This window comes from Neofelis nebulosa, chromosome 11, assembly GCF_028018385.1.
Source record: "Neofelis nebulosa isolate mNeoNeb1 chromosome 11, mNeoNeb1.pri, whole genome shotgun sequence".
NCBI classification, from domain to species: domain Eukaryota; kingdom Metazoa; phylum Chordata; class Mammalia; order Carnivora; family Felidae; genus Neofelis; species Neofelis nebulosa.
Window position 1 is genome coordinate 87,748,817 of NC_080792.1, and position 26,974 is coordinate 87,775,790.

At 42.9% G+C, this 26,974-nt stretch overlaps 1 protein-coding gene and 1 long non-coding RNA gene across 4 annotated transcripts; one reads left to right on the top strand and one right to left on the bottom strand.

Annotated features, from left to right (window-relative positions):
- Positions 1 to 7,065: 7,065 nt before the first annotated feature.
- Positions 7,066 to 8,065, bottom strand: LOC131489383 (uncharacterized). Its single transcript, XR_009250522.1, has 3 exons — positions 7,920 to 8,065; positions 7,743 to 7,798; positions 7,066 to 7,215 (listed from the first exon to the last, which is right to left on the bottom strand). It is a non-coding gene; the product is annotated as an uncharacterized LOC131489383 (long non-coding RNA).
- Positions 8,066 to 8,181: 116 nt separating this feature from the next.
- Positions 8,182 to 26,970, top strand: RNF34 (ring finger protein 34). Of its 3 annotated transcripts, none has more exons than XM_058691312.1 (6): positions 8,182 to 8,331; positions 19,156 to 19,374; positions 21,435 to 21,842; positions 23,298 to 23,426; positions 23,708 to 23,909; positions 25,876 to 26,970. In XM_058691312.1, exons 1-6 carry the CDS (start codon positions 8,326 to 8,328, stop codon positions 26,196 to 26,198), a joined length of 1,287 nt encoding a protein of 428 aa, XP_058547295.1. In that variant the 5' UTR covers positions 8,182 to 8,325; the 3' UTR covers positions 26,199 to 26,970. The 3 variants fall into 3 exon arrangements, with proteins under 3 accessions (XP_058547295.1, XP_058547296.1, XP_058547297.1); XM_058691313.1 differs by having other exon boundaries at positions 26,008 to 26,970; XM_058691314.1 differs by lacking the exon at positions 8,182 to 8,331 and adding an exon at positions 11,980 to 12,074 and having other exon boundaries at positions 26,008 to 26,970.
- The last annotated feature ends 4 nt before the right edge of the window (positions 26,971 to 26,974 follow it).

Below are 26,974 nucleotides of genomic sequence, written 5' to 3' on the forward strand. Positions count from 1 at the left end.
TATACTTGGTCTTTGTCCCTGGTTCCCAGCACAGAGCCAAACCAGTAGAATTTCCTGATAGGAATGTATTTTGTTATTTAAAAAAATTTTTTTAATGTTTATTTCTTTTTGAAGAGAGAGACAGAACATGAGCAGGAGAAGGGCAGAGAAAGAGGGAGACACAGACTCCAAAGCGGGCTTCAGGCTCTGAGTTGTTAGCACAGAGCCCAACACAGGGCTTGACCTCATGAGCCATGAGATTATGACCTGAGTTGGATGCTTAACCCACTGAGCCACCCAGGTGCCCCTGTATTTTGTTATTTTTAAGAGGCCCCTTCTGAGCACATCTGAATTTATATTAATGAATGACTTAGGTGGGGCCCTAGATCGCCTAGTGATGGAGCTGGTCACCAGAAAAGCTGGAAGTTTGTTATCTTTTTTTTTTTTTTAACTGGTTTCTAGTTTAATTCCACTGACACTGTATGATTGCTATTCTTTAAATTTGTTAAGGTGTGTTTTATGGCCCAGAATGTTGTTTGTGTTGGTGAATGTTCCATGTGAGCTTGAGAAAAAATGTATATTCTGCTGTTGTCAGAAAAGTAGTCTATAGATGTCAATTATATCCAGTTAGTTGATGATGTTGTTGAGTTCAACCATGTCTGATACTGATTTTCTGTATATACTGATTTTCTGCCTGCTGGATCTGTCCATTTCTGAGAGAGGGGTGTTGAAGTCTCTAACTGTGGTAGTGGATTCACCTCCCTAGGTCACAGTGATGAAAAAGAGAGGTTGTTTCTGGAGGCTGATTTTGGAGTAGAGAGATGGAGATTTTTTTTTTTTAACTAGAAAAGACGTTTGTAACAACATGGATGGACCTTGAGGACATTATGCTAAGTGAGATAAGTCAGAGAAAGAAAGACAAATACTGTATGATACCTCTCATATGTGGAATTAAAAATAATCATAAGAGCAGAGAGTCAAATGATATTTACCAGGGATGGGAGGTAGGGGAATGGGAGAAATGTTCTTTATTTATTAAAAAAAAAATTTAATGTTTATTTATTTTTGAGAGAGAGAGGACAGGTGACAGGCAGAGAGAGAGGGAGAAAGAGAGAATCCCAAGCAGGATCTGCACTGCCAGTGCAAAGCTGGACATGGGGCTCGAACTCATGAACCATGAGATCATGACCTGAGTCAAAGTTTGACACCAACAAACTGAGCCACCCAGTTGCCCCGAAATGCTATTTAAATGTATATACTGGCAACTAGCACATAAATAAGTCCAAAAGAACCAAAACACAACACAATGATTATAGACAATGACAGTATTATAAACATTAAACTTGGTAAGAGGCTAGATCTTAATTGTTTGCAAGGCTAGAAGAAATAATAACTATTTGACAGACAGAGTTGTTAGCTAATGCTACAATAACAATCATTACGATGTAAATGTATCAAATCAATATGTTGTACACCTTAAACTTATACAATGTTGTGTATCAAATATATCTCAATAAAAAAAGATAAATATATGAGTGTATTTTTATTTATTTATTTATTTTGAGAGAGAGAGTATGTGAGGGGGTAGGGGCAGAGAGAGAGGGAGAAAGAGAATCTCAAGCAGGCTCTGCACTGTCACCACAGAGCCCATTGGTGGGGCTTGAACTCAGGAACCACAAAATCATGACCTGAGCCAAAATCAAGAGTCAGACGCCACCCAGGCTCCCCATGAATGTATTTTTAAAAAATTTTTGATGTTTATTTTTGAGAGAGAGAGAGAGGAGTGTATTTTTTTTAGTGTTTATTTATTTTTGAGATAGAGAGCGCCAGTGGGGAAGGGGCAGAGAGAAAGACAGAGGATCTGAAGGGGGGTTCCACGCTGACAGCACAGAGCCCGATGTGGGGCTTGAACTCATGAACCATGAGATCATGACCTGAGCCAAAGTCAGATGCTCAACTACCTCAGCCACTCAAGTGTATTTTAACCTAGGCATGATGAATAAAATTACTTCAATTTGGTAGAATTTTGTCCTAAAACTGGGGAATGAGAAGGTAGAATACTGAATATACATTTATCTTTCTTTAGCAGTCTTGCCACTTGTAGTAGGTGGAATGGTGGCCCTCGGAAGGACATGTCCACCCAGAATCTGCAAATGTGACCTTACTTGGGAAAAAGGTCATTACAATTAAGTTAGGGATCTCAAGATGAAATCGTCCTGGATTATATGGGTGGGCCGTAAATCCAATGACTGCTCTGCCTTTTTTTTTTTTTTAATTGAAGTATAATTGACCTATGACATGTTTCTTTCAGGTATACAACATGATTTGATATTTGTATATATTGCAAAATGATCATCACAGTAAGGCTAGCCAACAGCTGTCACCACATACAGTTACAGATCTTTTGTTTGTTTGTTTATTTATTTATTTATTTATTTATTCATTTATTGGGGGCGAGGGGCTGAGAGACTGGGAGAGAGAGAATCCCAAGCAGGCTCCATGATGTCAGTGCCGTCTGGTGCAGGGCTCAATCTCACAAACTGTCAGATCATGACCTTAGCCAAAGGCAGACGCTTAACTCACTCAGCCACTCAGGCACCCCTCAATACAGTACTTTTAACTATAGTTGTCATGCTGTATATTATATCCCCATGACTTATTTATTTATTTAGTTAGTTAGTTAGTTTTTTCCCTGGGACTTATTTATTTTATAACTGGAAGTTTGTACCTTTTGGCCACCTTCACCCATTTCATCCATCCCCCACCCCAATAACCAGTGTCCTCATAAGAAGAGATATTGTACACATAAAACTAATACAATGTTATGTATCAATTACATCTCAGTAAAACTGGGGGGGAAAGAAAGAAGAGTACGTAAACAGGAGGCTGTATGAAGACGGGGAGGCAGAGACTGGAGGGACTCTACCACAACCAAGGAACCGTCTGTAGAGGCTTCTTCATGAAGCCAGAAGAGGCAAAGAAGGACTACCTTAGAAGCTTTGGTGGAAGCCCAATCCTGCCAACACCTTCATTTAGGACTTCTGGTCTCCAAAGCCGTGAGAGAATAAGTCCTGTTGTTTTAAGCCATCAAGTTTGTGGTTACTTGATTATGGCAGCCGCAGGAAACCAATGTACCACTTCTGACATTTTCTTTTATTCTGACCATTTAAGCTCCATGAGGAGAGGGGATGTGCCCTCTTTTTTGGTGCTTGGCATCACATAGAGGGTGCTTAATACACTCGAATGATATATCAATACGAGCCGGAAATGGCACTGGCTCCACATTTCAGTGGTAGATGAATTGCTCCCCAATGCTGTATATAATATCCATAGAGTCTATATGTGAATGTGGATCTAATGGACAAGAGGTAACTAGTTTTACAAGGTCTGCGCCTTTGTTAGAAGAGTAGTAATATAGGGGAGCATAATACTGGGCTGGATAGAAGATTTGGCAGCTAGTCCCGTTTTCATTGCTGCCTCACTTTGCCGCAGGCACCAAGGCTCCCTTCTGTGGCTCAGTTTCCCAAGGCTTGAAAAGAAAACCCTGTCCCCTTTCTGCCTACTCATGGGGATCAAGGGGGAGGAGGAAAGCCTGTAAAATGCTCCAACTCTACTTTAGAGAATTATAAAATGGCCCCACATTGTTTGTTTTACTCTGTAGAAAACAGTTTAAAGTTCTGTTTCACGTATAGCATCCAGATTCTTCAACCATTCAGCAAAGTGTAAGACATAAGCTGCTAGTTAATAATCATTATCTCCATTTTACAGATGGAGATACTTAAGGTAGAAGAGTGTTATATGTTCAGGTTGGCAAAATAATTCACCAGCAGAATTCCAAAAAGATTCTGAGTCCCGGACAAAATGATTCTGTGGAACCATCTGTTCTCCAGCTGCATAGACAGTTCTATAAAATGCAGTAAGTATTGTTGAGACTATTTTTACCATAGCAGAAGTCAATCAGACATCTGGGATTCAGATAAGACCTGGCTCAAGCAATCCAATGAAGAGATGATTTTTCATTCCACTGGTGAGTAGATTTTATGCCCTATCTACAGCTTTGGTATTTGCACACACAGGTTAATTGAGGATCGTTAGAAAACCCTTCAGTCTTCTAAGTCATGAAATTTAAGCAACAGCCACAAAGAAGATGAATTACATTGGGTAAAATAGTTACATTTGTGAAGGCGACCCAACAAGCAAATCAGACCCAATTTTCAGATACCTTCATCTGGCTCATATCCAGGCAACCAGTCATGCACTAATCTAATGATGTGACATAACTCTGATGGGGGATGGGTGGGGAGTGGGGGCAGAGATACAAATGCTGGATATGAGACAGTGGTAGAAGGTAGAGAATTGTGAAAAGTGGGTGATAGATACAAGGAGTTCACCACTCACTTCTCTTTACTTCCTATATGTTTGAAAATTTCCAAAATAGGAAATAGCTTAGTATAGCAAGTTGCTAACCAACTTTGCAAAAAGGCTCATATGGTCTTCTATGACTTTTTATCTTTGAGAGAATCCATTGCTAGAATAAAAATAGCTAGCTTTCTACCCTATTGTCTTATGAATACACATGATGTTAAGAGAAATAGATTATTCAGCAGGTTTTTAAAAAATGTAGACAACAAAACATTTGCTACTTCTTGAATTTGAGACAAGTTTTGAAATTATTTGACATAGCCCATTTTGAATTCAATAAAATTTTGGGGGGGAATTAAAAAAACCCAACTCAGATAACATTCTAATGACATCCTAAGCAAGTAATTGAACTGCAATAAATATCTCACGTGCCTGGGTAATACTTTTTGACTCTGAAATACAAAGTATTAGGCTGTTATGATTACCTTAGCAATCAGACCACATTTTCCTGAACCACAATTGGTACAATTAGTACACAATTGAAAGAAAGGTGTCATATAAAGTTTGAAACAAAGAAAAAAATTAATCACATAATTTATCTCATTTATTGAAAAAGTATGATGTTTAACCAGAAAATGCCTCTCAAGCTTCAGGAGGTCCCAACTTAAAGTATTTAGAAAGTGTGAACTTATGAGAGAGTGAACTTATTTAGAGAGTATGTACCTTATTTACTCCCTAATGGGTGAGGTTTTTTGTTTTTTGGTTTTTTTGGGTTTTGGTTTTGTCAATATCCTATTCCTTCTTAGTCTTACAGAAGAAAGAATTCACTCAAACGTTTGTTGGGAGCTTACTTTTTGCTAGGCACAAAATAAGTTTGCCTCAAGAGTTATAGTTTTAAAATGTTCTCCAATACTTGGAGCACCTGGGCAGCTAAGTCAGTTAAGTGTCGAACTTCGGCTCATGTCATGATCTCGTGGGTTCGTGAGTTTGAGCTCTACCGACAGCTCAGAGCTTGGAGCCTGCTTTGAATTTTGTGTCTTCCTTTCTCTCTGCTCCTCCTCCCTGCTTGTACTCCCTCTCTCTGAAAAATAAGCATTAAAAAAAAAAATGTTCTCTACCCGTGGTTGTTGTTGTTTCATTTATTTGTTTTTATTTTAATTCCAGTATAGTTAACATAGTATTCATTTCAGGTGTACCCTTGGCTGTTTTCATTACCTTCCTCTGGCTACTCTCCAGTTTTATAAACTCTTTTTTGGTGTGTTTTTACTACACATCCTTATTATTGTTGTTGTTATTATTTAAATGTTTATTTATTTTTGAGAGAGATAGAGAGAGGGCGACAAAGGACCTAAAGCAGGCTCTGCGCTGACAGCAGAGAGCTTGATGCGGGTCAGGGATTCGAGCTCATGAGTTGTGAGATCGTGACCTGAGCTGAAGTTGGATGCTAAACCAACTGAGCCACCCAGGCACCCCCAACATCTCTATTATTATCAAAGCTTTATTGAGATTTAACTCACATACCATACAATTTACTCATTTAAATAGTAAAATTTAATAGTTTTTAGTGTATTTACTCAGTTGTGCAACTACCACCACAGTTAATTTTACTTAATTTATTATTTTAAATGTGAACTCTATGCCCTTTGTGGGACTTCAACCCATCACCCAGAGATCAAGAGTCACGTCTCCACCAACTGAGCCAGCCGAGTGCCCCCACCACAGTTAACTTTTAAAATATTTTCATTGCCCCAAAAGAAACTGCCCACTAGCTGTCACCCCATTCCTCTCTAACCCCCTCAACCTCTGGCAACTACTACTCTACTTCCTGTCTCTATAAATTTGCCTAATAGGGACATTTCATACCAGTGGAATCAAACAATACGTGACCTTGTGTGACTGCCTTCTTTCACTTAGCATCATTTTTTTTTTTTTTTCAAAGTTCATCCATGTTGTTGCATGTGTCACTACTTCATTCCTATTTTGGCTAAATAATATTCTGCTATATGGATGACATTTTTAACCCATTCATCAAATAGTGGACATTTTACATTTGTCCACTTTTGGACTCTGATGATTGTACTGCTGTAAGCATTCATGTACAAGAGGTGGTGTTTTTTGTTTGTTTACAGACATATGTTTTTTTTTTTAATTTTTTTTCAACATTTTTTATTTATTTTTGGGACAGAGAGAGACAGAGCATGAACGGGGGAGGGGCAGAGAGAGAGGGAGACACAGAATCGGAAACAGGCTCCAGGCTCCCAGCCATCGGCCCAGAGCCTGACGCGGGGCTCGAACTCACGGACCGCGAGATCGTGACCTGGCTGAAGTCAGACGCTTAACCGACTGCGCCACCCAGGCGCCCCATACAGACATATGTTTTTATCTTTCCCGGGTTTGTGCATAGGACTGGAATTGCTGGGTCATATGGTAACTCGACGTTTAACATTTTGAGGAACTGCCAGATTGTTTTCCAAAGCAGCTGCACCATTTTACAGTCCCAACAGCAATATACTAAGGCTCCGATTTCTCCACATCCTTACAACACTAATCATCTGTTTGATTTTAGCCATCCTAATGGGTGTGAGGTGGAATCTCATTGTGGTTTTGATTTGCATTTCCCTAATGGCTAATGACATTGAGTATCTTTTCATGTGCTTCTTCGTTAACTTTGAGGCAGGCCTGCCAGATTTCCTTCTTATGAGGGAGAATTATGGCTTTGTACTACCAGGGAGTTTTTATTGAGTTTCTTTGTGCCTAGATCATTAGAAGAATAAATTAATACTCTCTTTTCCAGCGAAGCTCGGCTGCTGCTCCAACGTGGTGAATGAAAGGCTTTCTTTGCATTTTTTCCAAAGAAAAAAACTCGGGACAGAACTGCGTAAGAAGTTAAATGACATTATCTCAGCAGTGCTCGAAGAAAAAGAAGGACGCTAAAATAGAAGCTAAAAAATAAGTATTCTTGCAGCCTGAGGAAGTGGTATGTCTTTGTGTTAAATCCCACATGGTGCATCTAAGCAAATCTGTTTAAAAGAAATACAACAGTTTTGGTCCTCTTGAGAGGTAAGTGAATTGACATCATCCTGTATTTTTCTTTAAATACGGTGGAGTTCGAGGGGAGAGGAAGTGTGGGAAAACCAACGGAATGTCACCAAGTCGGACTGAAGAAACCGATACTTTATTTTACAACCTCAATTTTCTCTAAATAAAGTCAACTCCAAGGGCTCATCTGAATTCTCTCATTGTGTTCGCATTTGGTTATTTTGAACGTCGCTCTAAAAGAGCAGCTGGGATTTGAGAACCGTTGGTTCAAGTGTTTTCAATAAAACCTTGCTTTTAAAGCCGCGTCTTTGAGCGGCTTGCCGCTCTGCTCACCAGACCCTCCCGAGACCTAAGGTCATTACCGAGTGTGAGAGGATTCAACGTCCCGGGAGGAAATCCAGAGGTGCTGCTCTGACTGCTATTAAAAAAAAAAAAAAAAAAAAAGCCTTCAAACCTACTTTCAAATTTACCACGCCCCTTCCTGCCTTCTCAGCCCTGGAGACTTCATCACCTAGCCCCAAAGCTAAATCTCCGCTTACACAGGTTCCTCAGGGGACGCTGACTCCTATTTCAACGACCCAACCAAGAAATCCGCCCCGGCGGGTACCGCCCGCCAACGCCCAGACCCGCCCAGCTCAGCTCAGGGCGGAATGGAGTCTTCCTCCGCCTACCCGGCAGGCCAGAGGCCCCGCCCCGCTCCCGCCACCTCATTGGCTCTGGTGACCGGCCCCCCGAGGACTGGCTCCGGATTGGCCGACTGCGCCGCCGCTCGGCGCTCTTCCTGGGGGCGTGAGGCGGGCGCGACTACGCCCCTGACGTCGGGACGCTAGGTCGCCGCGGGAGGCGCCGTAATCGCCGCCCAGAAGGAAGGAGGGCGGCTGTGCGAGGAGCTGCTATGGTGCTTAGTTTCCCGGCAGAGCCGACCGAGACGCGGCGGTCGCGGCCATGAAGGTGAGAGGCCGGTGGGGCCGGGCAGTTCCTCCTCGCCTCTCCTAACTGGCCGGGACGCCCGAAGCGCCTTCCTTTAGCCTCAGAGGTGAACCCCGCCGGCACCTCGGAGAGCTCCGCTGAGGGGCGTCCCGGGCCGGCGTCCGGGCCCTGCCCGGCCCGGAGCGGAGATCCTGGGCTCTGGGACCGCTCCAGCTCCCACGGCGCCTCCCTGCAGCGAGCCTGAGGAGGCGGGGAGAGGCCGGGAGGCCCCCGCGCTCAAGCCTGGTGGGCCCGTCTTTGCTCCTGGCCCTGTCCTCTCCCTCGGGGGCCTGAGGCAGACCCCCCTAGTTCCCGCCTCAGCCCTCCATGCTTTTGCCCACAGCGTGCCCTCTCCCGTCCCGAGTCCTTGAACTAACCCAGATGTCGGGAACACGACGGGACTGTCGCAGGATGCGAACTGCAGGACGAAGGGAGAAGGAGTTAGTGCGGGGAGTCGTGAGGCTGGGGCCAGGCCAACAGGTTAGAAGTGCCTCGGGGCGCCCTTGCGAGGGATTTCAGGCTTATCTTTGGGACCGTGACCCAGAGCGCTAGCAAACGAGATGTGTCTGCATCGCCACTAGGTACGCAGCAAGTAATTTGACAGCTTGAGTTCTTCAAGGTGGGTGTGAGAGCGTGGGAACATCAGTGAGTGAGAAGTTTAAGGAAAAGGGGAAGCGGGGAGACTCTGGCCTACTTTTGGGAGCTGATTTTCTCAACTTGATCGCCGAGAGTTCTGCAGAGCTCCGTGTACACGACAGTCAATCCAGGTATTGATTCGTTAGCTGAACTCCAACCAAGTGGGGTAAGGTGATCCTCTTTCAGACCTAGACGATTTCATTAATCCCAGTGAAGAGGTGTGCTCGTTGTGGGGAAGGAAAATAAGCGGGAACTGCTGGCTTAAAACAGAACCTTCACAAAAAAACCTCCAAGGTGGACCGTGGAGGATTGATAGGGAGTGTCAGGCGGCCAGAGAAATTTCAGCAAATATTGTGTGTTGGTACGAGGGAGACTTGCTGAGTTGGAGTAATTGAAAATGCAGTCCACCTTTGAGGAGTTTGCCAATCTAGAGAGAAAAGACCTTCTCAACCACATTACAAAGCAGAGTATGATGCAAGGTATCAAAACCTCAACGCTCTGGAGCAAGAAAGGATGTTTCTGGCCTCAGGAAATAAGGAAGATTTTTGGAAATAGATAACTTTTTTTTTTTTTAATGTTTATTTTTGAGAGGGAGAGAGAGAAAGAATGAGCAGGGGAGGGACACAGAGGGAGACACAGAATCCGAAGCAGGCTCCAGGCTCCCAGGTGTCAGCACAGAGCCCAACGAGGGGGCTCAAACTCTCTAACTGCGAGATCATGACCTGAGCCGAAGTCAGATGCTTAACCGGCTGAGCCACCCAGGTGCCCAGAAATAGATAACTTTGCGAACTGTGTGAAAGTATGAAGATATTGTAAGACCTTTTTAATTCACATTTTTGTTTTAATTTATTTGATTTGACAGGGAGAGAGAGCTTGAGCAGGGAAGGGGCAGAGCGAGGGAGAAAGCGAATCCCAAGCAGACTCCTCACTGCCCAAACCCACAAATCATGAGATCACGACCTGAGCTGAAATCAGGAGTTGGATGCCCAACCGACTGAGCCACCCAGGTGTCCCTAACACCTTATTTTTAACTTCCTGGTATAGTTATAAAATATTTTAACTTAGAATGCCTATTAAAATACCTAAAACTAGCTATCTTCCCTGAAAATTATCGTCTTGCTATGTTAAGATTCAGAAACAAAATAGGGGTGTGTGTGTGTGTGTAGATATTCTCAAAGAATGTCGGTATCTTGAGGAGTATTAAATTTGTGGCCCATCAGTGAACTAGATGTGGAAGTAAAAGAAGTAGGGACAGGTCCAGTATTGAACTTTTTAATCAAGTTCTTTAAAATCAATTGAAGTGGAAGATACTGCTGAATTGAAATTTTAGAAACAAGGTTTGGTGGTAGGTAAAAATGTAGCAAAGACAGATATTTTTTGAAGCAAAATGGAGACCTAAATAGACATCAGTCTATTTAGACTATCAGAATTTAGGATGTAGAATTTCCTCCTTTGTGGTGTATGGTCTGATTAGTTGATAATTAAAAAGGCAGAATTTCTGCAAATTTTATTTCAGTTGCAGTTTCCGTAAGAAATCTTCCCACGTTTTAAGGAGCATGTTCTTCTCATGTGGCTCTAAATAGGTTAAAGATTTTTGATAATTATCTCAACTGTTTCTTCTGCCTTGTTTTGTTTCTTCTGGTAGTCCTAAGTTCTATAGGAAACTGTAAAACTTATTTTACATCACTAGTGGTGAGGTTTGAAATATCTTTTCATGTTGTTTAACACAAGGACGTTGAGTTTTAGCAAACAAAATTGTTGGGAGTTGAAAACAACACATATGGTGAGTGAATTCTCTGACGAAACTTTCCTTGGTGGAAGAATTGAATTCCTGCTTGGTCCTAGTTAGCTTCATACAACATCCAAGAAAATTAATATTCTTCAGTCTGAAACCTGGAGGTAACTGTATAATGTATTTAATTGAGAGTTATGGCAAGCAACTCCTAGGAGATGGCATTATTATTGCTCTTTACCTATTTTAATCAAAAGCAAATGATAAAGGGGTGCCTGGCTGGTTTAGTTGGTGGAACATGCAACTCTTAGGGTCGTGAGTTCAAGCCCCATGATGGGCATAGAGCTTATTTAGAAAAAATGATTTAGACTAGGATCGTTAGTTTTCTGCTATTTTCAAATCCATCAACTTTCTCTCTCATTGGCTGTCATTTAGTCTTCATGGAAACCAGCATGGCTTTTTAAATTCTTCATTCTAGTTTGCCTAGTTACTATTATATTTGGTGGAATCATCAAAAGGGATCACACCCTGATGTGGTTTAGAATAGGATTCAAAATTTGCAGCAAACATTTTTTAATTGAGCATTTCGGAATTATTTTACCTCCGCAGGGATTCTAAAAGCACATTAGATCTCTCTCTCTCCCTCCCTCCCTCCCTCCCTCCCTCCCTCCCTCCCTCTCCCCCTCCCTCCTTCCCTCCCTCTCTCTCTCCCCCTCCCTCCTTCCCTCCCTCTCTCTCTCCCCCTCCCTCCTTCCCTCCCTCTCCCTCCTTCCCTCCCTCTCTCTCTCCCTCCCTCCCTCCCTCAATCAAAGATGGTTGAACCTTGAAGCCATTTGAAAACTCTGGCACTCTGCCAGAAAAAAGGCTGGGCTTTTGGTTTTGCAAAGATACAGCATGTTTCCTCTTGCTTTTGTTGACTGAAATGATGATTCAGAGTGGGCTTATATTGTGTGAATCTGAGGAATCTGAGAGTGCTTATAAAATTGGTGGTGTCTCATGGAAATAAATGTCAGAGCACTGGAAACTCAGTCCCACTTGCATGCACATTGTTTAGATTTGTGGATACACTCCCCTCCTCTGTACTCCTACAGAGGGAAGATACTTTCTAACTCATCCTCTAGGAAGGAACAATATAAGACAAACACTTTCAGCATTTATGCTATCAGAGAAAGAAGAGAACTTTTATGTAGGTAAGTTTTAGCACAGGAAGCAAACGGTACTTTCTGGAACTTTCTCAGATCTGTCTTCCTGTGGGGTGGTGGCATTGTGGTCAGCAACTATTGGTCTGCTGTGCTGGTGACTGGCCTGTTAACAAGACCAATAGGCGACAGAGCTAAAGTCATGCTTTCAAATTGGTGTAAGTAAAACAAATGTTTAAATTTCTGTTTGTATTATTTCTTAATTAGTTCCAAATTGGGAGTGAAAAAAGTCATTATTGCCCCCCTTCACCCCCAAATCTTGGTGTACTGGCTTTGGAAAAAACACAAAAACTGGCATTGGATACCAGAATAACATGAGATCTAGGTGTCTGGGCCAGTCCAGACAGGAGGCTTTAGAATTTGATTTTTTTTTTTTACCACGGAGCATGTAAGTTTTTAGTATGATACCTAGTTCTTAGCTAATACAAGCCAGGCAGGCCATGTCCCAAGAGTATTCTATTCAGGAGCAATTTTGGCCTAAGGGAGTATGTAGGAAAGGGCTTAGATTATCATGAAAATCATTTATTTTTGCTAGTCATTGAGGAGTAGAAAATAAACTGCAAACACAGTTAAATTCCCTGAGTTAGTTTTGTGCCAGGCATAGGTAGATAGTTGTTTTGTTCAGTTAGTCTCCATTTCTGAACTACATTTATGGTCCAGGGAAGAAATGTTGCCATCTTTACAGATTGTTCCTTCCAACCTCTCGGATTCATGTAGTTTAGCCTGTAGAGTCTTGCTCTCAGCCATGGTCCCAAGTAGGATTTAGAATTGTTAGTCACATATGCCCAGATCATAGCTGTAGTTTTCAGAAATCCAGACTTTGGCCTCACTCACGGAAGGGTAGCTTTTTGTTTTAATAAGCAAAAGATGAATGGGTTAAATATTAAATATTGTTTTAATAAGCAAAAGATGAATGGCGTAAAAAAGGTGTAAATATCACACCTTTTTCGAATGGGGGCAGAGTAACAACTCAGTGAATTTAATGCAAATTTAAAAGCCAAAGTGCTGTGCCTTGTATGCTGTCTAGGAATTAGGTTTGCTCAGAAAATCTAGGAGGAAGTGGAATAGTTTGGAAAATATGCTTCAGTCTTACTACCAAAAGGTGAACAGAGAATGAATAAAGGAAAAATAAGGGAATGCAGGCTGCTTAAACTGGTGGAAGATCTTAAAGGATAGGGAAGACCATGGGAAAGAACATGAGCCTGGGTCTCTAAATCTAAAGCTTTTAAAGGGAAGATGCAAAAAGAGGGAAGCTCTTTGGCTGATATGAGACACGGGAACTGGGCTCCAGGGACATAGAGGCAGAGTCAAGAGCTCAGAGGATCAATTGGCATGTTCCCTCTCCACACCCCCCCTTCAAGAGCCCACATTCAGTAAACTTGGGAAAGTGCTCTCTGAAACACTTCCCTAATTGCTTTTATAGATTCTGTCACTCAAAAATTGGGACTGTTACCCCAAGTAGTAACAAAATCTGGATAGATTTGAGAGGGGAAAAATTGGTGTAGGACACTTGAAGCATTATTAGGTGAACGTCAAGGTGACAGTTGTGAGGTAGGAATGCCTGTGCCCTGAGGGGACGTGCAGAAAATATTGAGGAAATTGGGATGTTAAGGGAAAGTGCTGGAAGGTGAAACATACTAAAGGGGGCAAGGAAATGGAGTTCAACAAGCCTGGGGGGATTCACCTTCTGGATGAATTCTTCAACTTGCAGGTGAAGGACAAAAATAGTTTGAACAAGGGCTGCTTTTGACCCACAAATCATTTTCTTTCTCCCAGTGTTGGGGATTTCACACAAGAAAATATGGAGAGGAGTACTTTGGGAAATAAAAAGTTGGGGCCAAAAAGCAAAGAGTAAATAAAATGACGGAATAAATTAAAAATGAAAGAAGGCACCAAATTTCAACAAAAGTTCCAGGCCAATATGTGGAAAGGAACTAATATAACAATTAGATAAAATTGTTAAAATCTCAGCCGATCCTTTGTGAAGGGACTAGGGGAGACCATAGAGGGAGAGGAAACAGTGGAGGCATGTCCTACTCCTGCAGGGAAAAATTATCCACAGATTATGAGGAGCATTTGGCTGAGGTCTTGGTCCTGGAACTGGAGAGGTACAGGCTTTGGAAGTAACAGCCTCTTTTCGTCAGCACTCTGCTGAGAGCGGTTTTCCAGCTGAAACCCTGTAGACAGGAAACAGAAATCGCCTAAACTGAGCAGGTGTTAACCTTGTAACCTTTGCTGTAATTTGAATCAAGTGGGGAACTTAAAAAAATTCTGGGGGGGGGTGGTGGGGGCTGGCTGGCTGGCTCAGGGGAGCATGTGACTCTTAGTTTCCAGGTTGTGAGTTTGAGCCGTAAATTGGGGGTAGAAATTACTTAAAAAATAATAATAAATCTTTAAAAAAATTCTGATGCGTCAGGCTATACCCAGACCAGTTAAGAATCTTGGGCTGGGACCCAGGCATCGGTATTTTTTTAAGGCTCCCCTGTTGAGTCCAACCACTGTTTTCAGGGCCATGTCATAGGCCTGTGCAGTTTCCTAGCAGGAGACCAAGGCAGCAGCCCCCTGGAACAGAACTAAAAATCCCCGCTCCCAAGAAGTTGGGGAGATCGAGTCACTGAAGAGAGATCATCTGCACTTTCTGCACTGGGGTGCCAGAAAACGTGGGGTTTAAGGGGGAAATGGAAGTTAATTTTTAAAAATACGCTGGATGGGAAAGAAAGGTCCTTCAAGTAAAATAAGTGCCTGGGGCTTCCATGATTGCAAATCTCTGAACTTTGAAGAAGGTTGGAGTATTGCAAATGCTATTGTCAGAAGATAATAGTCTAAGTAGGTAGGGTCACCCTGAAGTGTGAGTATTACTGGGAAATTTTGTCTAAGTTCTCAGTGCTGATGAGGCTGAGACCTAGTTCTTTTTGGTGTTTCTTCTTTCCCTCTGCTATGGTCTTTGGCTGAGTTATACTAAATATTAGGTTGTAGCAACCTATTTTTGCCTGGGACAACACTTTGGGGGTTGGCTTGAGCTTTTTTATTTTGTAGTGTGATGACCAAAAGAAGATAGGAGTGTTCTTTTCGTTCTTTTCCCGTCTGGGGAATGGAGAGGAAATTCCCTCCCCTTTATAGAAACGAGGAGTGGGAGAAAGTTGTTACTCCCAATATTGATATACGTATAGGGATTCTACCTGTTTTCCCAAAATAAATCCTTCTATTCATAAGAGCTGTGAATATTTGCAGCCTAGAATTGTGATGATTCTACTCATTTATATGGTTTCAAAGTGTGTATCCTTCCTTAACTCTGGTAAAACTGTTTTCTGGTAGAAGGAACAAAATGTGACAGTGCTGCTTTTTATTGAGCTCACATCTGAGATTTCGTGCCTGCTGGGTTAGAGTCCTTCTTACCTTTAATACTTTCTCAAAAAGATGCAATTGGATCTTTCTGGGTAGCATGCAAAATGTAATATTACATTGCCTTTAAAGAGGTAATATGAAGAAACCTTCTACACGGTTATTTTCTTATCAGTCGTGGTGGAGCTAGATGTTGTGCAAGGAGGGAGTCGTGTCCACAAGGAACTTGCAGTTGTTTGCGGAGGCACATCACCAGGAATCAGAAGGGTTATGGATAAAAGCCAACACAGCTGTTGATTGTAGCTAGGTCAGCAGGAAGCAGAAGCTTACTGCGAACTTTACTTCTTTAACTCCTGGAATGAAGAAGAGTTTATCCCAGTGGTGCTTTCTGCAATTGAGGTATTTCCTTCCCAAAAATGTTACGTGCAAATTATATTTATTCCCCCCAATGGTAAACTTGAAAACCATTATTTTATGTATTTTTAATTTCATTATAATTAACACAGTATTATATTAGTTTCAGGCATACTGCAAATTGAATTTTTAAAACCATTTTCAGTTTTTAGAACTCATTTTGTGTGTGTGTATGTTGTAAGTAATCTCTGTGCCCAATGTGGGGCTCAAACTCACGACCCAGAGATCAAGAGTCCTATCCTCTACCAAGTGAGCTAGCCAGGCACCCCAAGAGCTCATTGTTTAAAGCACTGAGGATAAATCTTTTGCTAAAAGAAGGCTTCATTTAAAATGTGTTTTTAGGGGCGCCTGGGTGACGCAGTCGGTTAAGCGTCCGACTTCAGCCAGGTCATGATCTCACGGTCCGTGAGTTCGAGCCCCGCGTCAGGCTCTGGGCTGATGGCTCAGAGCCTGGAGCCTGTTTCCGATTCTGTGTCTCCCTCTCTCTCTGTCCCTCCCCCGTTCATGCTCTGTCTCTCTCTGTCCCAAAAAATAAAATAAACGTTGAAAAAAAAAAAAAAATGTGTTTTTACAATTTTATTGATATTGACCTGCAATGTTACATTAGGTTCAGGTTTGTAGCACGGTAACTAGACGGACTTGTCACCTCTATATACTGTGCTGTGATCCCCACAGAAAAGAACACTCACTTTCAGTGAACTTAATAAATCCGGATTTTCATATTTTTATGTTTAAACATACCGTGACTCTCAAGCCTGAGGTATATATTTGTTTAAAGGTATGAACTATTAATTATAATTTAACCTGACTTTTATTTATTTATTTATTTTTATTTTTTAATATATGAAATTTACTGTCAAATTGGTTTCCATACAACACCCAGTGCTCATCCTATTTTTATTTTTTTTAACATTTATTTATTTATGAGACAGAGAGACAGAGTATGAACGGGGGAGGGTCAGAGAGAGAGGGAGACACAGAATCCGAAGCACGCTCCAGGCTCTGAGCTGTCAACACAGAGCCCGATGCGGGGCTCGAACTCACGGACCGCAAGATCATGACCTGAGCCGAAGTCGGATGCTTAACCGACTGAGCCACCCAGGCGCCCCATTAACCTGACTTTTAAAGGCATCACTGTTTCTCTAGAATTATAGGGTGTGAAGCCATATAATACTCACGTCAGTGACCTGCTACTTGAGACTGTTTGAACCCTGTATTGTGGTTTCCTATTGCTTTACCTTCTCTTTTCCCTATATTTAATGTAGCATTACTTGTGGGAAGTAGCAAGAATAGCATGATCCTTCTGTAGCATTCTAAATAGCCTTTTGAGGTTGTTTAGAAAAAACATTTTTAAGAGCTTGTTGGACAAATAACAAATGTTTGATAGAGTTAGATAATAAAATATGGAACTATGTGGCCATTTTAACTAATAAGATCTCATCCACCTGGACTTCCATTACCTATCACATTATCTAGAGTCTAGAATATGCTTAAGAATTAGGACAAGGGGCAAAAAGTTCATTGGTTCCAAACACTACAGCTTTTATACTTTTGTTTGGGAAAGTACCTTGAGCCCTCACTGAAAATATATTTTCATATATACTTCTGACATGCTTGGCTATCAGCTTTGTGAGTCTGCAGTAATAAAGGGGGTTGCTGGAGGTGAGTATAATGTTAGCAGTGGTGCCTCTCAGAAAGGGAAGAGACTAGAGAAAAACCCAAAAGGCAATACGTTAATTTCAGGACATTCAAATGGAGTGACAAATAATCCTTACACCCTGGAAGGTCATGATGGTTATCCAGTCATCAGAAATTGTGTTTAGTATTTTCCGTTTGAAAAGATAGGATCACTGCTTTTATAAAAATATATTTTTAATGTCAAAGCAATGTATTCTTTTTAAAGAGTTTGGAAAGTAGAGAAAAACTGGAGAAAATAAATGTATACAAATTACATTAAAAACCAGAGCTTCAGTTGGCATTTTGATGTTTTTCCCAGTCATTTAAAAAAAATTAAAAAATTGTATATGCCATAGTTTATTAGGCATGGCTGTGAGTGAGAACAGAAGTTTAATGAAATTAAGTAATTTGAATTTATATATTAAAAAAATGTTTATGTTTGAGAGAAAGAGAGCATGCTTGCAAGTGGGGGAGGGACAGAGAAGGGGACAGAGGATCTGAAGTGAGCTCTGCGCTGACAGCAGAGAGCCCGATGTGGGGCTCAAACTCGCAAACTGCAGGGTCATGACCTGAGCCGAAGTTGGACGTTTAGCCGTTCTGCTGTGCTATCTAGTGCAGTGGCCCCAGTTGAAGGTTGCCAGATGGAAGACAGGATGCTCAGTTAAGTTTGAATTTCAGATAAGCAACAAGCAGTTATTTTGGTGTAAGCATATCCCACGTGTCACACAGCCTGTACTTCTGTTCAGTCATTCATGTGTGTGCATGCACGTGTATCTGTTTGTGTGTGTGGAGTTTTTTGGGTTTTTTGTTTTTTTACAAAATTGGGTATATGTTGTATCTTTTCCTTTTGTTTAATGATGTGTCATGATTTTACCCATTGCCAAGTATTCTTTGAAAACACCAAAAAATGATCTCTTTCCAAAGAGCTTAAATTTGTGATGCTTAAAAGAATAATCTTTCAAAACCACAGTGAGATCTTGCCTCCCACTTACTAGAATTGCTATTATCAAAAAGACAAGAAATATGTGTTGGAGAGCATGTGAAGGAAAGGAAACCTTAGTACACTGTTGGCGGGAATGTAAATTAGTGCAGCCACTATGGAAAACAGTATGGAGAGTCTTTGAAAAATTAGAAATACCATAATCCAGCTATTCCACTTCTGGGTATTGACTTGGAGGATATGAAAACACTAATTCAAAAAGATCTGTGCAACCCCTATGTTCATTGCAGCATTATCACAATAACCAATGTAGGAAAACAACCTAAGTGTCCATTGGTGAATGATGGATATTATGTGGTTAATGCATACAGTGGAATACTACTCAGCTGTAAAAAAGAAGGAAATCTTCCCATTTGTAACAACACAGTTGGACCTTGAGGGAATTATGCTAAGGGAAATAAGTCAGGCAGAGAAAGACAAATACTGTATGATTCTACTTACATGTGGAATTTAAAAAACAAAACAAATGGACACACTCACAGATACACAGAGAACAGACTGCTGGTTACTGGCGGTGGGGGGGGGGGGGGCGGGGAGGGTGGTAAGAGGATGGGCGAAATGGGTGAAGCAGCTCAGTTGTATGGTGATGGATGGTAACCGGACTTGTGATCGCTTTCTAGTGCATCCAGGTATTAAATTGTGTACATCCAAAATTCATTATATACCAATTTTGCCTCAACTAAAAGAATAATCTCAAAGTTACTCAGGGCAAATGAACCTCTCCAGAATGGCATTCCCGGAAGTTCCTAGAGAGCCCAGGTTCCACTCAGCTTTCAACTGTGGTCTCTACTTGTGTCCCTTTCCAGGCGGGTGCCACGTCTATGTGGGCTTCATGCTGTGGGCTGCTGAATGAAGTCATGGGAACTGGAGCTGTCCGGGGCCAGCAGTCAGGATTTGCAGGAGGCACCGGTCCGTTCAGATTTGCACCAAACGCTGATTTTTCCACTTACCCACCAGCACCTACGGAAGGGCCTAATATAGTTTGCAAAGCCTGTGGACTTTCATTTTCAGTCTTTAGAAAGAAGGTGAGTTGGGTGAAATGTTATCTATAAAAACATCACAATTCTTGATTGTATGTTATTTTAAATACTAGTGAATCTTTTTGTGAAAAATATGAAAACTTTTTAAGTTTTTCCTATTACCTTATGTAAAGCATTCCCACCTTTAAAAAAAAAAAATTTTTTTTAATTTATTTTGAGAGAGAGCATGAGATGGGGAGGGGCAGAGAAGAGGGAGAGAGAGAATGCCAAGCAGGCTCCATGCTGTCAGTGCAGAGCCTGGTGTGAGGCTCGAACTCACAACCATGAGATTATGATCTGAGCCGAAACCAAGAGTCAGACGCTTAACTGACTGAGCCACCCAGGCACCCTAAAAATATAAAAAATTCTTATTAACCTGAGGGGTGCCTGGGTAACTCGGTTGAGCCTCTGACTCAGTTTCAGCTCAGGTCATGATCCCAGGGTCGTGGGATCGAGCCTCGTGTTGGGCTCTGTGCTGAGGATGGAGCCTGCTTAAGATGCTCCTTCTCTCTCTCTCTCTCTCTCTCTCTCTCTCTCTCTCTCTCTCTCTCTCTCTCTGCCCCTCTCCCCTACTCTCAGGAGTGTGCTCTCTCTCTCTCTTTAAAAAAAGTGCTCAGGGGGCGCCTGGGTGGTGCAGTCGGTTAAGCGTCCGACTTCAGCCAGGTCACGATCTCGCGGTCCGTGAGTTCGAGCCCCGCGTCAGGCTCTGGGCTGATGGCTCGGAGTCTGGAGCCGGTTTCCGATTCTGTGTCTCCCTCTCTCTCTGCCCCTCCCCCGTTCATGCTCTGTCTCTCTCTGTCCCAAAAATAAAAAATAAAAAAAAACGTTGAAAAAAAAAAAAATAAAAAAAGTGCTCAGGGGCACCTGGGTAGCTCAGTCGGTTGAGCATCTGACTTTGGCTCACGTCACGATCGCGCGGTTTGTGAGTTCAAGCCCCGCGTCGGGCTTTGTGCTGACAGAGCTCAGAGCCTGGAGCCTGCTTCAGATTCTGTGTCTTCTGGCCCTCCCCTGCTCATGCTCTGTCTCTCTCTGTCTCAAAAATAAATAAAACGTTAAAAAAAAATTTTTTTTTAAAGTGCTCAGTTGAATGGCCTGTATTACTGCTCAAGTGTCCTGACAAGGTATTGTTCTCACATTACTCAGGCATCTTCTGAGCTCTGTAAGCTTTATTCCTCCTGATGATGCTTATGTTCTGGAGCAAGGGATTCCATTAGTCTGCAGTTTTGTTCAGAGGTGATTTACTGTAACTGACCTCGTGTTCCAAAAAATGTATCCCTATCCACCTTCTTCACTCAAGTGAAGAAATAAGTGTAAGGTAACTACTGTGTGGAGGTTCAACATGAAACAGTTGGGCTACAACACTTATTTTCTCTAGGACGGAAAGTCCTTTTTTCTGAGCACCATCATATTGTGAGGCCATCTCACAGTCTTTGATCGTCAGTTCAGTCCTCTGAAACACTTCGGGAACAAGGTGTTAGCTGGTGGGAACAGTGCAGCAAGTAGAAAGGGTCATGTCTTCATGTTGTCCCTAAGCTTTGCTTGTGCAGTGGCTTTGAGTGTGATTAGGCCTCGGCAGGGTACAGGTGACTAGAATAGTGAGATCCTTTGTTTGCTTGGAACGACTTTGAGAGATCATTTGTCTTTCTCTTTCCTTTTCCCTGTGTTGGGTCCCCTGCCCACCTTGTCTTTAAATGGGGAATTTCACATAGGAAAAGAGCAGGAAGTTTGTGGTGGTGCTTTCTGCTCCACGTGGTTCGAGTCAGCTCTGTTCTGCTAATTACATGTTTGCACCAAGGGGTGGAAAGGTTTTAATTCATTAACACAAAAGTATGTGTTTTTCTTAAAGGGCTGTTCTTGAACTTGTGTGAATCCAAACTGCCTGAGCAGGGAGTGTTTCGATTTTCTTGGCCTCGGGAATACGGAAGTGGCTATGGGAGTAGCCAGGTGCCATGGGAGACTCTAGAAGAACTAAAATTGAATTTTATAGAAGGCGGGAAGAAAACTAGTGCTTTCCCAGGGGCCTGTAGGTGGCTGTCATTGACTGCTTCTTGTCTCTGTTTCTCCAGCATGTGTGCTGTGACTGCAAGAAGGATTTTTGCTCCGTCTGTTCAGTCTTACAAGACAATCTCCGTAGATGTTCCACTTGTCACTTACTACAAGAGACGGCCTTTCAGCGCCCACAGTTAATGCGACTAAAAGTCAAGGATCTCCGGCAGTATCTCATTCTTCGAAACATCCCCATTGACACCTGTCGAGAGAAGGAAGACTTGGTAGATCTCGTTCTCTGCCACCGCGGGCTGGGCTCTGAGGACGACTTGGACACGAGCAGTCTGAATTCTTCACAGTCCCAGACTTCTAGCTTTTTCACACATTCATTTTTTTCAAACTACACAGCCCCTCCTGCTACCGTGTCTTCGTTTCAGGGAGAGCTTATGGGTGGAGACCGGACCTTGGCATCTGGAGCGCTGGCACAGGTACGAGGCTGGGATTCCCCCCAAGGGCCTGGCGTGTCTGCTCGGCCAGATGTGGTGGGGTCTTTACGGCTTCGTGAGCCCCTGTGGGAGCAGAGATTGCACACGCCTCTGACTCCTGTGCACGTGGGCTCTCCTGGGGGGCACAGAGCCTCGGTGGCAGCAGTCCCTTGACTCGAGTTGCTTCAGTTTCCCAAGCCGTGAAATGCTGTTAAACTGATGACTGAAAAGTGGTGCATCAATGTTTGTAGGCTCATTTGTCAGGGACCACGTACACGATACAGTAAGTTAACCTAATGCCCTGTTGCCTTGCGACAGTAAAATTGCTCCAATTCTAATTTAGATAATGGGAAAAAGCCATCTGAATTAGTCAAAGGATGTGATGATTTACTAATTTCAGAGAGATGCCATGGTATTGTCCCAGTGGGGTCCTTGGGCATTCTGCTTGAATAACCTGCAAGGGCTTGTAATTAATATTCAGTTTGTACGTATGAATGACTCCAAAATACTGAATGGATTGTTTTGAACACTTCTCTCCACATTTAATTTTCTTCTCTGAAGAAAGCAGTTAAAAGCAGAGGGAAATCGGGCCTACCTACCTCTAAATAGTCATAAAGTAGAGAAGTCCAAGCTAGGAATTTTATTAATTTTCCAAATGAGAGCTGGCATAATAATGATGCAAACATACGACACCTCTGACTTTTGTGCCGTTTTTGGTTATAGGACCCCACGTGGGAGGTGTGGGTCTTTGGGTGCTGTGACATGGTGCGTGTGAACCAGTGAGTGGGGTGGAATGTTTGAAGCTGGGAACTGACCTAGAGTATTGTAGAGCTATGGCCAAAATCAAGTCTGAAGAGAAAGATAGGAAAGATGGCACATAACCCATGCTGAAGGTCTCTGTGCTCTTCCTAAAGAAGAGTACCTCTGATTGTGGAGGCATTTCTGAAAACTAGAACAAGCAACAGCCCTCGGTGAGGAAGTCTAAAAACCATTCTTTGGAGTCAAAATGTCTAAGTTCTTGTAGTGGGATTGAAGTCTTTCAAATCACTTGGCCCTGCTGCTTGGGCTGGACCTGGAACTTTAGTTTGTCTCTGTGTCTCAGACCAGCCTTGGCAGGTCCTTTGAGAACAATGCGGTGCAGTTACATATACTTATGGCTTTGGCATTTCGTGACGGGACCTTTCTCAGGGAGTTAATACTCTGGTGAGGTTTTACAAATTCACACACACAAAGGAATATGGGTTTTGAGATAACTTTATGGAAGGTAAGTTGTTTATGAAGTCATGTAGGGCCCAACTCTTTGGAGCCCAAGGTCACTGTGGAGTATGCCAGGTGTTGGGGTCATTCTCGGGGAGGATCTGTGGGAAAGGTTTTCTCCAGTGATAAATATTGACAAACAGGGTGGATGCCGTTAGGATAATAGGATTCCTAACCTGATGAGATCGATTATGTGTGTAGGTACAAAGTGAAATAGCTTCAGCAAACACAGAAGAAGAAGAAGAAGAAGAAGAAGAAGAAGATGATGATGATGATGAAGATGACGAAGATGATGAGGATGATGACGATGAAGAAAACTTGGAGGAGCGGGTGAGAGCTCCTGTCAAATTTGGTTTCCTTGACAGGGGAACCTGGCAGGCAGGTAGAGTGCCCATGCGGCCATGTGCCACATTAGCCCAGGATGTTTCTTCTGGTTTGAATGTAGCATCATCTAGAAGACACTTCAAGAACTGACGCGACGTCTGGGAAGAACACCAGGGCCGGGGGTGGGAGGGCAGTGGGACTGCGGGGTGAGGGGAGCATGCAGTCGCCTGGCTGTGGGAGGTCTGTGCTTGCAGGAATGGAGCTCAGGAAGCCCTCTGTGATTGCAGATGCCCGGCCTCTCCAAGAAGCGAGTGAGAGCTTCGCTCTCTGACCTGTCGAGCCTTGACGAGGTGGAAGGGATGAGCGTGCGGCAGCTGAAGGAGATCCTGGCTCGGAATTTTGTCAACTATTCTGGCTGTTGTGAGAAATGGGAGCTGGTAGAGAAAGTAAACCGGTTATACAAAGAGAATGAAGAAAACCAAAAGTCATGTAGGTTTCTTTTTTTCTTTCTTGCCTCTCTGGTAGCCTTCTTTTGGCTTTTAAAAACTGGCTGTTTCTGCCACAGTGAAGGCACGTTTTTGGCAAAAACTACCCTTTTATTGAGCGAATTAGATGTAGGAACCTGTTTGTCGATCTGTTAAGTAGTAAGTTTATTACGTGATGTTGGCTCTGAGATCACTAATGGCAGGTGAGTTAGGTAATCGTTTGTCAGTCTCGTTTCCTTCGCCATAATTTGTGAGAAGTCTGATGAAATTTGTTGTCTCTCTAAAAATGCGTGTTTTCTCACTGACCCCTCTGGCAGGCCAATACTTCGGTTAGCTTGGTAGCTTTTAAATCCTAACTGGGAAAAAGAAATTCTCTACAGCCAAGATGTTAAGTAGTTCTTAGCATCAAGCATCAGGTTTCTGTGTAAGTTGTGAAAAGCTGAGGTTAAGAATTCTTCAACTATTGACTGATGAAGCGTGGAGCAGAAATTCTCAGCCAGTAACAGGGCCAAGCCATAGAGCGTTTATAGGCAAGAGAAAAGATTTTAGTGGTGTTTAGACCGACAAATACTATTTCTATCTAAACAGCCCTCCCATCACTAACTTTTCCATCTTGAGTTTTTTGTCTTTAAATCTGCTTATAATACAGCAATTATTGATAAACAGGTTTATGCCCAGAATACACAGTAAGTGTTATGGCATCCCTATTGCTGAGGTGATGCCACAGTGGCAGATACACAGGTCTTAATCCTCAGAGCCTTCAGAGGTCCCAGGCCTTGGCTGGGAAATGGAATCCTCGCAGTGAGGGGAGAAGCCCGTTTACTTAGCAAGTGTAAGTGCCAGCTGCGTACGGTGAACAGTGGTCATACGTAGCTGTCCTTACCCCTACCCCCCCCCCCCCCCAGGAGTTTATGGTAGAGGAAGCCGTGACGTGCACGTTTGCCAAAGTGCCTTTTTCAGTTGATTCACTGCTTACCCTTTCCCTGGCCCAATCTCCAGGTGTGTGGAATACTCATTTTGTTTTGAGCACAGCTGGAATCTTCCCTAGTTTGACTGGCTGAAGCCACTTAGGTTGAGACTCACCCCGACAGTCTTACCTAATACCCTTGACAGACCCTGGCTCCTCTGCTTTATGCTCAGAACTTGTAAGAGTTGGAAAGAAACTTCCACGTAGGAGAGGGGACCAAAGCCTAGACTCTGATTTATTCAGTAGCCCTCTAGTGTCTTCTCCATTGGCTCATCCATTGTCTCATCCCATGCATCCTTTGTCCCCAGCCCCTGGTTTACAAGAATCTCCTGATTGTGGCATTGTTATTTCTCTTAAATCCAGAGACTACTGGCCCTTGAAGGTTGAATTCCTCTTCTAACTGTATTCGTGATATATTGATCCCCTCTACAAGCTGTAGAAAGGGAAGCCTCAGTGTCCACAGCTCCATGGACAAATCTCAGGCTGAGGTGAACTTTTTAAAATTCATTCAGCACTTTTCTTAACCCAGGTTGGATTTTCTCAGAACCCAACCTGGGCCACACAGCAAGGATGGCTTATCCATTCATTTCAAGTTAGAGAGACTCCAAATGTACCTGGGTGACCAGGAATACAGTTGGTTTTTGAGATACTTCTAAACTTTCCCCCAAGTACAGGCTGCTTGATGTACTTCATAACTTTTCTATCAGTGTGGAAATAAAGGTCCTACTGAGATGAAGCTCTGGACACTGACTTTTCCCAAGGCCACACAGTTGGGTTGGAAATTCCAGTCGTGCTCTCTGAGGCCCATTAGGACAACATTGGGTCTCCTCATTTTCACTTACAGAAGTAATTTATCCTTATCGCAAAAACTTGGAGTTACATACAGACAAAAAACAGAAATCAGTAGGTAACATTTGTTGGGCATTTCATAGCTGGCCTTAAGCATTTCTCACTTATTCTCCACAATACGAGGTACAGACATTATTATCACTGCCATTTCCAGCAGAGGGAACTGAGGTGCAGAGAAGTTACAACCCTGGGCTCATTCGACGGCCGCTGCGGTCACCCCAGATGCCTGCTGAGCGCCCGTCGGGCAGCGCGGTGCCTGCAGCCCCAGCTGTCTGTTGCCTTTCAGATGGTGAGCGGCTGCAGCTGCAGGATGAGGAAGATGACAGCCTGTGCCGTATCTGCATGGACGCCGTCATCGACTGTGTCCTGCTCGAGTGTGGGCACATGGTCACCTGCACCAAGTGTGGCAAGCGCATGAGCGAGTGTCCCATCTGCCGGCAGTACGTGGTGCGCGCCGTGCATGTGTTCAAGTCCTGAAGCCCAGGTTCTTCCCGACAGGACGCTCGCCCCAAGCTTGATCCCAGACATTTCAATGCACAGAAGGGACTGGAAACTTACTGTTCAGAGGCTGAGACTATTTTTAAAGGTTATTTTCACTACTAACTGGGGACAGAAAGATTCGATCCTAAGTTGTGGCAACATTGGTCCACGCCATGCACCTATCAGCCTGTGGACAAGCCGTTTCCCAGGTTTTGCTGGGTTTCATCCCATGTCCATGATCACCAATTGCTGACGAAGTCAGACTGCTTACAGCGTCAGCTACTGCTCCCTTTGGAGAACACTTATCCTGTTCTCTTATTTCTCCTTCACCCTATTTTTAACTTAAACTACTCAGATGTTTGAGACTTCTGTTCTTTGGATGAGATCACTGTCCACAAGTGGCCAACACGGTACACGCTGAGCAGTGGCCTCTCTAATGTTCACTTTATTAGTCATGTATATTTTAAATGCTACTATTTGATGAATGTAAGTTTCCACATTGTTGCTATTTCTGCGTTTAAACGTAATTGGGAACAAAGGACATTCTATAGTCAACTGCCAGGGCCTTAGACTCAACACATCCATTTCTGTTCAGGTACAGCTTTTTAGAGTAAGGGCTGCCTGTAGCTTCGTTCATTAGAGAAGTGTGTGTGTTAAAATCTTTATTCACGTGTAATCAGTTTACACTGTTTTGTATAGTGAAAGTGTATTTTCAGTGCTACTGCTAGCTAATTTGAACTTTAGGAATAAAATTAGATTTTAAAAAATGCTTT